At 36.4% G+C, this 15,487-nt stretch overlaps 1 protein-coding gene across 2 annotated transcripts in view; it reads left to right on the top strand.

Annotated features, from left to right (window-relative positions):
• The first annotated feature begins 469 nt into the window (after positions 1-469).
• Positions 470-15,487, top strand: part of LOC131060378 (protein phosphatase 2C 70) — a 190,780-nt gene continuing 175,762 nt past the window's right edge. The window contains exon 1 of one of the 2 annotated variants that reach the window (XM_057993590.2): positions 470-696. In XM_057993590.2, coding sequence (XP_057849573.2) covers positions 595-696 — 102 coding nt within the window. In that variant the 5' untranslated portion in view covers positions 470-594. The remainder of the gene's footprint in view (positions 697-15,487) is intronic. The other variant, XM_057993599.2, reaches the window with a different exon arrangement.

Raw genomic sequence — 15,487 nt, 5'->3', positions numbered from 1 at the left:
TTTAAAATAATGATTTTATTAATAAAAAACTTTATCATCTTATCAACTTTCTACATCTTTGTGACTACCAAATTAGACAAGCCTCCTCTATCTCTATTCTCTTTCCTTTTCTATTACTAATACAATCTTAACTCTCACAATTTTAATTGCTCAATAAAAATTGAAATTGAAATTTATATTAGTTTCAATTGAAATTATACAATTAAATCAATAAATACAATTTTAATAGAAAACAAACAATCTTGAAATAATGGTTTATTTTTATTTTTAATTATAATAATATTCAGGCATGAATAAAATGAGGTGACAATAGAATTTTTTTCTTAAAAATTGTGAGTTTGTATCCACGTTTCAATGTTACGTTATGTCATCGATTATGAAAATAAAAGAAAAAGAAAACGAGAGGGTTAATACGAGAAAGGCAAGTTAAAAGATAAAAATCTCGCAGGCAATTGACGTCAAATTTTAAGTTGCCTTCTAATATAGTTGTAGTTTTGGCCCTCAAGCAGGAATATTGTATATAAAGAAATAATTGACAAGGAGAAAGGAAGAGATCAGTTGTTTGTTCAGCACAGGAAGAGGAAGAGGGGGAGGATGGTGGACAAGACTTTAGTAGGAATTGGAGTACTGGTATTGGTGCTGCTTCTTTACCTCCTCCTCTGTAAAATTTGGCACTTTACCAGAACGCATCATAAGGTAAACTTATTCTTATCTTTTGTAGTGTATTTTTTTATGCGTTTCAGAAGATTTAATGGTCGGGAGGGGGCATTTTCATTGCGTTTCGCTTCTGCCTATTGAAGAGGATTGTTAAAATATCCCATCATTAACTGTGACGAGAGAGAGTTTGTTGGTACAATAATATATAGCATTTCTCTTAATTTCGTTGGCTTTTTAGATCATTACAAATCTGCACTACTTAAGTTATGACTTTTCAAGCTCTCTGCAAGTTTTTTGAAGATTAGCTCTCTCGCTGTAGTCAAGAAGAGCATTGGATTTACTGGATAATGATTTCTTATTATTTACTGAGCTAAATGACGATTTTAGGGCTGGTAATTGTTAGTAATATTTTGACTTTTGCTACTAGTTGTATGCTTACAATCGAATGGAGGGTTGAGGTTATACAGCATTCTGCAAGTTTGTTTAACAAGCAAATTTTATTTGCCTTGAGATTTGAGAGTCGACGACAATTCAATCGATTTTGATTGGGTACCTTGACTGAAAACTACACAAATTGTTGATGTATAATTTTAGTAGCTGCATTTTGTGCCATGTAACTCATCAATTATTTCAACAGATTATTGCACTCATATTCAGATTGAGAATGGTTTAACAATTACTCTTTTGATTGATCTATTATACCAACTTGTTTTTGCTTTGCAAGTTGATGCAATAATTTTGAAAAAAAGAAAAGAAAAATTGAACTAAGATATGACAAGCGAAGTTATGAACCTTCAATGGGCTGGCAGGGGTCAAAAGTAATTGCTAATGTAGTTTGATCTGGATCCAAGGGATATCTGGATAACAATACAGCAAATTAGAATTTGCTATGATAGAGTGGTGGAAGCAAGAAAATGAATCGGCTTGATTTGTGTTCATAAAGACAAAAAAACAGAGGACAGAAGACTTATTTGAGAGTTGTATATTACCATGTTGTAGACAGCTTTGCAGAATAGAACTGCTGAGAAGAGGGTTATGTAGTCTCAGAGAGAATAGACTTAAATGGATCACATAGCCTCCTTAGTATTGATGCATGAGAGACGATACTGGTCACAATTTGGCTTTTTGGGCTTCACCATCACCCTGAACTAGAATTCTCGGAAGAAGATGAACCATCAACATATGCACCCATATTTGGCTTGTTCACCAAGTAATTGAAAGCTTCAAAGAATGAGTGCTATGTGAATGATGTCACCTATAGGTACTGTTGGAATTTTGCAGTGCATAAACCATAGCCAAAGCCTCACATTTCATATCTCTTTTCAGCCCGTGAGAGATTTCAGCTTACAAAATATATAGGATGATCCATTGTGCCTTATCTTAGTTGCATGAATTTCACTCCAATTGTATCTCCAAATGCATTTGTATGGGCATGGAGGATGGTTTTTGAATAGGGTAATGCAAATTGGTGCACTCCCTATCCTCTCCTTGAGTAGCTCCTCTATCAGCCCTACAATCTATGCATTGATCTTGATGAGATTGCGGTAGTAACCGACATGGCCCAAAAATGTATGCACATTTCTTTGGGTGCATAAGACCACTAATTGTAGTATCACAATGATCTTTGTCAATTTGACGAGCATGCCTTACTTATAGATTACACGTTAGGGCATCCTCCTAAAGGGGCTTGCATCTCTTGAACATTAAGCACACATTTTGATGATGCACCTTATGAGACAATACATGTTCCAATTGTTGAGGTAGACTCGAAGGAACTTGTGAATAAATTCCTTGAAGGAATCAACAATGATGTACGAGAACATGACCAACACATTCTTGATTTCAATAGACATCACATTGTAAGTGAATGAATCCCACTCATTCATAATTGTTATTTTTTCCTTGTCTAACTTTTGGATTTGGATTTGGTCTATAATATAGGTTTCATCCAATGCACAAGATTCCATGCAAATATGAATTTGACCATCTTTCTTGATGCTTATAACCATGGGCCTTATCAAGTCAAATTCTTCTATGAGGTAGATGACTCTTACAATCAACATCTTGTTGATCTATTCCTTTACTTTGGTGTAGAGATTTGGGTTCATCTATAAGGCCTTTTCTTTATTGCTCTCAAGCCTCTATGCAACTTGATTTTCATCTTTCCAAGGGAGATATGGGTTCTCTTCATCTCATGGTAATTTTTAGGTAACATGATCTGGAACTCCCTAGTTAGCTCCATGATGTGCACAAACTCTGGATCAATTCATTAGTCCTTAATCTTTGCTATCTTGGACTTGTTGCTTGTTGTAATGTTAACTTCCTTTATGTGTAAGGCTTCTTGTAATATTGTTGTCCCTTGTTGTGCACATATTTGGTTGATTACTCACCTTTTGATGTCTTAATGTTGAGTTGTCTAACATCTTTATCCTTGCCATCAACCTGCCACTTTGCTAATTTCTTTGAGTGATACCAATCACTTGGCCCTTGCATATTTCTAGAATCCATTGGCAAATAGGATTCTTCACCTTGAAAGAGGTCCTAGGTGCCATAATCCTCCTTACCATATGTCCCACAAATGTGGCATTCCCCTTGTGCATTGTTCGAGAAGATGGCTTATCCTATAATATGGAGGGCCTCATTTGAGTTTGGATCCTTTGAAAGGAATAAGAACATTTTGCAAAAATCACAATTGCTTTCTTCTAGTCATCTTTTTCTTTGTTTCTTGATAGATATACCACTTACAAGATCAAGATCCAAAAGATATGTAGAAGATGACCTGCCACAACCTTTCTAGTAGAGCCAATTTTTGTCACTAGATCACTTGCACATCTTGATTTGCATGTTAGGCATGCCATCTCCATTGTATTTGTGTTCTCTTAGGCATGCCATTGGGATTGTGAACCAAAGGCTTCCTTGACCTTCAACCAAGTTGGGAGGTTTGGTTTATGTGCTGATCATCATCATGCCATTATACTATGCAAAATATGGACCAATGTGGTCATTCTTGTCGCTTTTGGTAGGCAATACTAATGTCTCATTGGTACCCTTGTGCACTTGTAGATCAATCATACTTAGGAAATTTTTCTCTGTCTACAATTAGTTCACACTACGCTTCTTGAAATTTTGTGGTGCTAAGGCATCTTCTTTTGTGCATCTTCATGCATTGTCCTCATCTTTTGTTTTCCGTTGCTCCCATTGATCAACCTAGTGGCTCAACCTTGCCTCTAATACCTGGAGGAACATTGCTTCTTGTGGGTCATTGTTCTCACATCTTCCTTCCTCCTTGAAAGCATCGACGCTTTAAATATAGTGCAATTCCTTCTTTGGCATTGTAGACATGCTCTCAAGGATCACTTGCTTTCCCTTGTCCGCCATCTCCATGCTATTGTCTATGGGTGCTTTAATGCTAGAAGCACATGACTTTGATGTGCCTTAAGTTTGATATATCAACTAGACTATCATATGATCATATGATTAAGCTTGTTGTAACCTTTATTTGTCACACCCATCTTTGTAACTCACCAAAGTGTTATGTCTACTCCTCAATCTTGTGTTGTGCATCCTAATGGTTGCACATTTCCTTCTTTTAACTCATACTGTTGCTAGACCTAATGCCTATGCACATTACTTGTGGTGTTTGAGACAAATATCCTATCTCTTGAGCCCAAGACATCATAGTCCAACATGCCTATGTACTCATTTCATTAGGACTTGATATTATAAGTGTGCTCAAGTCTTCTTTCACATTCATAGGCTTAACATAGTGGGGTCTGAAGGAAATTTCTAAAGGAATCACATTTTTGTATCTAGTTCTCAAAGCTCATATAGCATTGCTTGAAGTGCATGTGTTTTCTTCTCATAGTACATATCTTTTGCGCAAGGTTGGATCATTATCTTCCTTCTTGAGCTCAATCACCTTAAAATCCACAAAGAACTTCACTTTGAGTATGTGCACCTTTGCCTTGCACAAGATCCCTAGGGGATTTGTTTGGGTCTTGTTTGTCAAGAACAAGACATTGGGAGACAACTGTAATGGACACCCTATTTTCCTCCAAATCTCTTATGAGAGAATGTTCTCTTTGGCCTTTGGCCCCTACATCGACTACTTGTTGATGGTTGCTTCTATAATAAGCTCTTGGTCATAGATTGTGTTAAGGGCTGCCCTTGTCTCGCTTGGCTTTTGTTTCTCCTACACCTACAACCCCCACACTTTGTGCAAGCCACGTCAACTACTACATCATCCCTTTTGACTTTAGTAGTAAACTACATCATCCCTTTTGACTTTAGTAGTAAAAATATTTCTAAGTTACTTAATCTCCTCATTGGATCGGTTATCTTTCTCGGCCTTGATCATTTTGCATTCCTAGTAGTGTATGGTTTATACTTCTCGTAGAAGGTTTCTAATCACATATGTGGTTCTAGTTAGTATCCCTTTTGGGCTCATTTGGGTAAATCATTGTAGTAACTTCAAGTGCACATTGTGTTGTCTTCTTTTGCAATAGTGGCTATGGACTTGTTTGTGTATTAATCTTGCTCTTTGTGGTGATGTTTACTTCCTATTTTGTGCAATCAACCCTTAACGCATTCAATTGTGTCGCCTTTTCTTTGTTGCGATGGACAACTTGAATCATCCCAAAATCCTTTTTTGTTGCATCACTTTTGAGGGTTTTGTAGCAAAGGTTTGGGCAATCCTCAACTTTGTGGTCTCCTTTGCAAAATGTGCAATTTGAACACTTTGGCCAATCCCTTTGGAAGTTCATGGAGGTGGAAACATCAAAAATTGGGTTTGACTAAGAAAAGGCCCTATATAACCACAATACTATTTTCCTCCTCTTTTGTGCATTTCTAGGTTTAGATATAGGCTGCAGACCCAATTTGCAATTTTAGGATAAATGAGTAGACTAAGACTGAGATTACAAAAAAAATTCATGAAAAATGGCCTAATCAATGGTGTCTAGCACCGTAGTCCTGCATGTTTGATCTAAAGCTCAAGGGGAGAATAGTTTAAAGGATCTTAAAATTAGACCTAGGCACTTTTTGAAAGTTGGAAACCTATTGGACTATTGCGCCTAGCACACTTGATCAACACTTTTGAGCTTTATTTGTTTCCATAGGTACACCTTTGTACCTCATTTTTATTTTTGTATTTGATTGTAACTTTAGCTTTGTTTATCAATCCGTGTTAGAAGTTTATGTGATTATTTATCCATGCTTTAGGACCTACATAGCTCACATTTAAATCAATAAAGAAATATCTAATGCAACAAAGAAATAGGTCCCAACTTTTATGACTTTGTTTGAGTAAGAGTTAGTTAAGTGTAACATCTTTTGTGCAAGGTTGGATCATTACCTTCATTCTTGAGCTCAATCACCTTAAAATCCACAAAGAACTTCACTTTGAGTATGTGCACCTTTGCCTTGCACAAGATCCCTAGGGGATTTGTTTGGGTCTTGTTTGTCAAGAACAAGACATTGGGAGACAACTGTAATGGTGTACACGCTATTTTCCTCCAAATCTCCTATGAGAGAATGTTCTCTTTGGCCTTTGGCCCCTACATCGACTACTTGTTGATGGTTGCATCTATAATAAGCTCTTGGTCATAGCATTTGTTAAGGGCTGCCCTTGTCTCGCTTGGGTTTTGTTTCTCCTAGACCTACAATCCCCACACTTTGTGCAAGCCACATCAACTACTATATCATCCCTTTTGACTTCAATAGTAAAAATATTTCTAGCTACTTAATCTCCTCATTGGATTGGTTATCTTTCTCGGCCTTGATCATTTTGCATTCCCAGTATTGTATGGTTTATACTTCTCTTATAAGGTTCCTAATCACATATGTGGTTTTAGTTAGTATCCCTTTTGGGCTCATTTGGGTAAATCATTGTGGTAACTTCAAGTGCACGTTGTGTTGTCTTCTTTTGCAATAGTGGCAATGGACTTGTTTGTGTATTAATCTTGCTCGTTGTGGTGATGTTTACTTCCTATTTTGTGCAATCAACCCTTCATGCGTTCAATTGTGTCGCCTTTTCTTTGTTGCGATGGACAACTCAAATCATCCCAAAAGCCTTTTTTGTTGCATCACTTTTGAGGATTTTGTAGCAAAGGTTTGGGCAATCGTTAACTTTGTGGTCTCCTTTGCAAAATGTGCAATTGAACACTTTGGCCAATCCCTTTGGAAGTGGTTTGGTGCTCCATAGTTGTAATATGACTTGGGAGGTTCGCGTCATAAACGTCCATCAAAAAGGGGCCAAGAGGTCACCCACAAAGTATTGTGCATATTGTCTTAGGTGGATGTCTTAGGACAACTTTAATAGAATTTTTTTAACATGTCATATGCGTGAATGCTTTGGGTCATCTCTTGGTGTATGTCCTATGTAGCAATGATTTTTTGCTCAAGTTTGGGGATGTGAAATGGCTTAATAAATATGTCCTTAAGTTGGTCATAATCCACAATTGGTTGTTTAGGATCAAACTTTGTGTAATGTATATGTGTGAGTAGTTTAACGAGATTGTGGTGAACTAACTTGTTTTTTGCTTAGGAACAACGATGTCCTTCACACACCAAACAATTTACACTTATAAATGTGCGTGGACTCATCCTCCATGCCCCAATGTTTTGACAATTTCATAGACTTGTGAAAGATATGTTGTTGTTAGTAAAGTGGTGGTTGTTCTTGTTGGTCACTTTGACATTTTGACCTTGCTCCTAGGGATTGTTGTCTTTTCATGCCCCATAGAAAAGGTTAGTTTGATGCATTCAAGCTTGTTGTGTGTTGGTTGTTTGTGTTCAAGTTTGTGCACTCGAAGATGTTTCAATCTTGGTTGTCACACTCACATTCATGATTGACATTTGATTTGTGTTGGTCACTTGCATAGTTGACTCAACCACACACTAATGGTTATTTCCTTCATAAATTTATAAAAATAACAAGTTTGCATCCTTAAATCTGACTTCCTAATTTAACAAATACTTGTACGCCATGACTTTAAGTAGGTAATCCTTTGGTTTTTCTTAAAACCTGTTTTTGCTTACTCCTCCAAATTAGATGGTTCCCAAGCTCTATTCCCAAATGGATCTTTTTTAGGCCTTTCAATGTCAAACTCTAGGTCTTGTGGATCGACCTCTTCTCTTTTAGAGTACATCTTCCATATGCAAGAATAATTTGCACGCTCTTTTGACTTTGCATGGTTATTGTATTGAGAGCCATCTCCTTAGACTTCCTATATTTGTGCTGTTTGAGCTTATGTTTCCCTAGGATTTTTCTTTTGTCCTTAGTTCTTGGTCCTTCACTATCTTCATGTCACACTTTTGCACTGGTCTACAACCTTCGTGCCCCTACCATCACATCCACCATGGCCTATGCATGTTTTTTTTTTCCTTCGTAGCCATGCAAATTTCAATCTACAAGTAGTTTCTTAATCTAGAAGGGATCTCTCTGTTAAAAAGACCTTGAAGCTTGCACAAAAAATGGTATTGAGCTTCCCTTGGACTAGCATGCATAGACAACAAGAACTCTAGTACATAGGTATTGAGAGCGCTTCTCCACCACTATCCATTGCATGAGTCCACACTTATACAAGTACATAGTGTCTCACTAGGCTTTCTTTCGTCCATGCTAGTCTTTGCCCAAGATTCCCAGTTGGCTTACTAGCATGGGCCACCACCTATTCATAAATTACATTGTAAGTTTCAAGAAGAAGATCTTATATAGAGGGTCAAAAATATTACAATATCTTGTCATTGATGTCAAATATGTCAAATAAATATCAGATTGCGATAATATTCTGATTACTGATAAACAACAGCAAACTTTGATATATGATTTGATAGAATGACAGTGATACCTGATTGTCATGTGCAAATTAAATGATCGAACCCTTTGTAGAACTGTGCGATGTGCATTTGAATTGATATGGTTGATCAAATCATGTTGGATCAAACAAAATATTTCTAAATCAGTACAAACATCTGGAAGAATGCTATTTCAGAAGGTAGTATTGTCATATGATTTGTTTTGTAGAACATAGTTCTCAGAAATATATATTTGGGCTGCACAGTTGTCCTTAATTAATCGTTTCAAAAACAATTGTGTTGGAAGAATAAATTCTCTTGCTTCAGAATCATTGATCATCTTCAAAATATCAATGTTATTGAGTTTTGTATCTCTTATAATACAAAATGTGGTTGAAAAATTAGTTTTAGATGAAAACATGTAACTAATCTTAGTTACATGAGAGTTTTTCCTGTTTTTACTATTGGTGGTTAAATATTATATTCTTCAGCAAACTAAACGAAGTTTTAAGTGGTTGTAAATTCCATCAACCATATCGGTTATAACTGCTCTTCAATCACACATTTGAAAGAGGAGCCTATTAACGAGGTGTGAGATCACATTGTTGGAGATGATGATTATTCAGGGTGTGTAGATTTGAGTGTGGAATTCAAAATTAAATATGTTCTTCATCGTTTGAAATTGGTGATGAAACATTGTTTGCCAGTGATAGAGAGTTGTGGAATGAATAAGTGTTCCAATAACAAGTAAGTGCCATGACAAGAGGGTTCGAATTTTGTGAATGAGTAAGCACAGGTAAAACAAAATTTCTGTAGTTCTCATTGAATTGTTGAAGAACTTGGTGAATAGAGAATCTGTGATTCAGATCACATCCTCAGTTTTATGATTATTGGAACTGCTTATTCAGTTTGTCTGGTGACAATATTCAGATCAGAGAAAGACTTCAGATCTAGTATAAATTTTGATTACAGATTCACATATTATTGTTTTGGCAACATATTCTTCTAAAACATATATTTAATATTTCTGCAAACAGTTTCAGATCTACTCATTGAGAAGTGGATCTTCATACAGTTCATCTGAAGAGTGCAAACAATCAGATTGTAACAACCTGATATTGTGTTTTTACTGTTCTTAATATGATGAAATTGTAGTTGAATCAGCAACATTAATGTAGCTGTGTTGTTATTCAAATTGATGCTGTAGAAAAACTGAGTTGGTGCTCAGACATTCAATTGGCATTTTGAAAAGTTTGTGCTTTATTAAGGGATTTGGTGATTCCTTGGGGTTGATGACCTAAAAGTTTTGTAATCAGTTTTACTTGTGAGGCTAGATCAGGACAGTAGATCCTAGCAGTGTTACTCACCATGGTTTTTCTCATCTTGGGTTTCCACATCAAATCTTGTGCAGTTGTTCCTTGTGTGATTACTTTGCTTCATTGTTTCAGTTTCAGTTTAAAAGAAATTCTACAAAAAGATTTAATTGGAAAAAGTATTGAGATTCATTTACTACTGATTCACCCTCCCCCTCCTAAGTATTAAATCTGTGTTCTACAAAAAATATTTTGTTGTAGCCATCTTCTAGTTGTTAAACGTCTGTGACTCAATGAGTTCTTTGCAAACCTTAGTGAACATTCTTCAAGCCAAGACTTAGTTTGCTCTTGGGTGGTTTGATCTATCATTCACACAAAACAATCTTCATTTGCTTTTAGATGGGTCCTGACAATGAAATGAAAAATGCTGGCTAGTTGAATCCTTATCAATCTACACAACCCAATGGTCTTGCACCTATTGTGTAAATACCAACACTTTGACTTACTCGACACCAACATACTATTTAAGTGCAAGACTTGAGCACTCAACAATGGTGTAGAGAGATCATTAATAACCCATTAGGTTGTTGATAAAATAAAAAGTATCAATGTTTGTCTAGGTTAATGTGTGCAAAATAGTTATACCATGCATAAATAACAAGTAAGAGGGATGCTCAAAAGGCTATATGTTCATTAATGGTGGTTTGCATTACGTCTATTCTAAGTGCTATAATAGTTGTGTGTTCATGCATGCCACTTACGTTGCAAAATTCTAAACACCACCAACAATAGTAAGTCAATGTGTACAATGCATATTTTGAGGGCCTAGGTTACATCTATGTATAGGTGAGGAATCTTGCTGGATGTTGGTCAAGTGTGTCCTCATTTTGTCATGTGTTTTCATGCAAGGTGATGTGTGTGCTATGCAATGCTTCTTTGTCTTTCTTGGCATGGTCCTCCACATGTTTGCTTCTCACATCCTTTTGTGCATGCCTTATCACTCTGTTGTCTCTAGCCGTTTACTTGATGGTTTCATCTACCGCTTGTTTAGTGCAGCTTGGTCAGCTTTCCATGTGGTTTGACATGCTTATGTCATGCTTGATGGTTTCATCTACCTTTTGTGTAGTATAGTTTGGCCAGCTTTCCATATAGTTTGACATGCCTTATGCAATTATGTGAATCTGGTTTTATAGACCTTTGTGTGCTCCCTCAAAACATAGCTAAAACTTTCACAACTCTTGCATGCATTTTCCAGAGAGTCAAAACTGAGGCCAACATTGCAGGTAAATATTTTGCAAAGTTTGAGATCATGAGCAAATATTCCCATCAACTCATTTCTTGCATTAGTGTACTCTTGGTTGTTGTATCTATTATGATAGAAATGACGTTTTTATGGTGCAAAAGAAAGGTAATTCTTTCTGCAAATCACAAATGATATGTTATTATTGTCAGAATCTTGGACATTTCAAGAGAAATTATTGGAAGAGGATGAGTGCATTGACATATTAAAGGGGATCAAAGCAAGTAAATGTTGCTGAGAGTGATGACCAAGAGGTGATTTAAGAGTTTGCATTTGCTGTATCCCATGAACAATCAACTAGTCCACACCTTGGTATTTTGATTTAGTTGCATCCAGACATCATACATGCTAGAAAGACTTTTGCTGAAGATGAGAATAAAACTGAATATGTTTCACTAGGAAATGATGAACTTCTTATGTTAAAGGGCACGGTGATGTTCAAGTCACATTGAATAATTTAATGAGTTATACTTTCAAGAAATTTTGACATGTTCTTGACATGATCAAAACCCCATTGTTGATTAGTGAAATAACAAACAATCCTTATCTTTTAATGAATTTTCATGGCAATAGATGCATGGTCAAAAATCTTTGTAATAACAAGGTAATTGTAGTTGGTGTTGTTGAGACTTGAGAAGGGATTATACAAGCTTGTTTATCCAAAATAAAAATATTCACATGCAGTAGTAGTGGAGGAGAATAACAATATACTTTAGCATTATAAGTATGGACACCTCAATTATCAGTATATTTCTGTACTTAATAAAACTAACATGGTTCATGCCCAGTAATGGATTAATAGATTCTAAGATTAGTAGATGTAAAGAAAACTAGAAAGCCATAGAGGCTGGAACAAAATTGAACTTTGATGGAGCCTCTAAAGGGAGTCTAGTTGTTGTTGGTTAAGGCTATGTGCTCAGAGACTTTTGAAGGAAAAGTTTGTACTTGGGGATACTAGATGTTTGGGTCAGAAGACTAATAATGAAGCCAAATGGGAGGGTCTTCTATTGGGTATTCAAGTAGCTTATGTTGTCACATGAAATTGCACCCTACTGAACCAGGTCCAGCATTCCAATGACACAATGGAACTGACCTCAAAGTGTGGGACCCATGTGAATGAGGTTAGATCTCTTTAGAAGGTCCATTTCCTTTCTAATCTAAATGCAATCCAACTCAGCATTGAACAACCCTACAACTAATCTTACTCTATTAATTTACAAGAGGAAAGGGAGAGAGAAAGCAAAAGATAAAAGGGTGGGGGGTGATGCACTAATATCATAATATGTTTCTTAGTGTCTAGTATTGCATACACAACTCTCTATTTTACTAGCTTAAAAGAAATGATCATGAAGGGTAGGTCTATAAGGCACCAAAAGGGGCAGAAATAAACCACAACCAACACCCACAACAGGTTAACACAACATACAAATCCTAATAAGGTAATAAACATTATACATGCTCAGAGGTAAAAAGGTTTATGCAGTATACATTATTAAAATAGTATGTTTCATCAATATAGAGGTATAGGCAAAATTATAGTAATAGAGATGCAAAAAAAATGCACGAGTCTTTGTAGAGAATTGAGGGAAGGACCCTTTAGAAGGAGCACAAAAGTGCCTTTTATTCATTTGATGGGTGTCAGAGGAAGATAGGGCACACAACTGGGCAAGAAACCCTAGTCACTCGCATGACCAATCATATGTAGACATGTGTAACTTAGATCTAATCTGGCCGATCACAAACACGTGATAGAGCACATCTAAATCGCTGTCATATCCTAGCATTGATGGTTTTTTTGTTTTTAGTGTAGAAGGATGAAGATTGCTCACAAAATTGTGATCTAGCAATGGGTTTTGACAAAAGAGACTCCTACAAGTAATAAATAAGGTATGGGTGCCATGGTCCCTCTCAAAATTTGTGCCAATAACATTTAAAACCTTTCAGCTGCCTCCAAAGATTTAGATCTATTAGTTGTAGGAGTCGTTGAGCATTAATGGTGTTATTCGATTCAAAAGCACATCTTTGGAACCATCATTGGAATTTCGGGCTCAGGCCTACCAACATACCAAAGAGAGAACATTTAAATAACCACAACCCTAAAGGGTGTCTTCCATCGAGCATTGGGCCTCAGGAACACCATCTTTTGCTTGCTAAATGGGAATGGAGATTTAGAAGGGAAGGTTGAAGACTGAAGGCCAAAAAGAATGGGATGGAGTTAAGGTGGAAACTCAATGGTCAAAACATTGATGAATTAAACACCTAAGCATTTTTTGCGTTTGGTAGGGTCTTGAGGATTGGGAAGATGGAGGATGCATGATGAAAAGGGGATGGGAGTATGGAGAACACCGATGGCTTGAACATCAACAAGCTTGAACTTGGCCAATCTTTTAAGGAGAAAGAGGCAAACTTCGGGATTGTTAGCTAGGGCTTAGCATCACACATGTAAGTGAAACCTTGAAGGCTTGAAAATCGACACAACCAAATTGCTAGGTTTTGCAACTTGGAACTTTTGATTGTCATAAAAGAGGAGGGCGAGAGCAAGAGATGAAGCACAAGGTATGCAAGGTGGTCCATTTAGGATCTCTTAGATTGGTTATAACTAATGAACCACAAAAGGGGCATAAAATGCCAACATTTTGGCAACTTTTGTGATTGATTTGCCTCAAAACACAAAAAGGGACACAACAATGTGCAGGCTTGCACTTGGAGGAAAACAAAACAAGACTAACCTAACCTAACTTAGCCAACAAAGAAAGAATTTTAGACAAAGCCATTGATTGGCTTATCAAATCACCTTCCTTTCATGATAACTTGAGATGCTTTTCATGATCATGGACAACTAGCCAAAAAAGAAAAAATGATAGGCATCCAATAGGTTGTTGGAGTGCCTCCCAAATATTGAAAATAAAATAGCTCACCCACTTTAATTGACTGTAAATACAATCCTTTACGTGGATGGGTAAGTAGATCCTTCTCTCTTTGACTCCGATCCTCATGCTTGGGAGTAAGCATGACTTGGGGCAGCTTGTAGACCTCAAACTGATCTAGATTCTTAATGGGGTATTTTCTTGAAAATGCCAAGTTCAAACCAACAATGCTGGACTTATGATTGTGCTCTGCCTCTTTGATGTTTTGCTTGTCATCAGGGGCTAGTTTTGACGACTCATTGGATGGTAAGGGGACCTCCTTTTCATGTTCATGTTGCTCAAGATGATCTTCTAGCCTTGGAGATGATATCTTCATGTCAAGGGTTGAGCAAAAAACTTCTAACTCATCCTAGAATAGGTCTTCATCGATCTCTTTCTTGCTTCCATTTATGATAGGGAGCATCCTTTCTTCATTATGGTTGCCTTCAAGATGGCTTGGAGAAGTATCAAGATTCTCCCCTTGGAGTGTAGGCTTTACATGTTTCATGATATCATACATAGGTTGATTAGTAACCTCATACATGTTAAAGTTGTCATCTTGGGGAACAAGGTTGTCTACATGATCTTCGTCAACCTTAGGCCCATCCTCATGCTCATGTTCATGAACAAAAATCTTCTCTCTAAGATAGATTAGATTTTGCAATTCTATCATCTTCCCCTCCTCATCCTTATACCTATCTTCATGGATCAGCAAATCATCAAGGTTTCAATGATTTTTATTGCTCTGTAATGTCCCCATTTTTATGCCATCCTATTTTGTGAGTGTTGGCCAATTTTTAGGGTTTTTCTGTAGATTTCTTGCTGCATTGGGAGGGTTCCAGTGTTGTTGGTGAGCTTAGTTCTCAATATTAGTGGTTTTTGACAATAGTTGCTATTAATAGTAAGTACTTGCATGGCACCGATCTTTTTGAGTTTTTTTTGGTTTGCTTTCTTTGGTTTTCGAAGAACATTGCTATTTATAGTATGTTCTCATTTCGGCACCAAGCATCATTCTTCAACACCAATAATGTCTTGGCACTTTTGGTTTTAGTTTTTGATTCTTTGGTGGGCCTTTCTGCAATGTGCTTGGAATTATTTTAATATTTGCTCTATAAGTTATAAAGTTATGTTTAAATAATTACTTTAGTTTTAAATATTTTAAAGTTAATGTTCCTCAAAAATGGATGCTTAGGAGAGATTGGGGGGCCCTTTGCACATGATTGTTATTAATATTTCAAAGAGGTCTTTTTGAGTGGAAAATTGCTTTTTAAAAAGAGGCAAAAGTGTTTTCTTTTCGAAAAAGCAATGAAAAAGTGAAAAAAACACATTTACAAAAAGTAGCAAAAAGCTAAAAAAGTGCTTGTACAAAAAAATAATGAAAGAGCAGCAAAAAAGCAGAAAAATGCTTTTTCCTAAAATAGCTTTAAAAAGTTATAGAAGGAGGATTGGGGCTCTCATTTGTATTATTCAGAGTTTGCACACTTAAGGAGATGTTGCTAGAATGAACAAAGAAG

Source organism: Cryptomeria japonica, chromosome 5, assembly GCF_030272615.1.
Source record: "Cryptomeria japonica chromosome 5, Sugi_1.0, whole genome shotgun sequence".
Lineage (NCBI taxonomy): Eukaryota > Viridiplantae > Streptophyta > Pinopsida > Cupressales > Cupressaceae > Cryptomeria > Cryptomeria japonica.
Note: the sequence above shows the minus strand (reverse complement) of the source record. Positions and strands in the feature narration are given on the sequence as shown.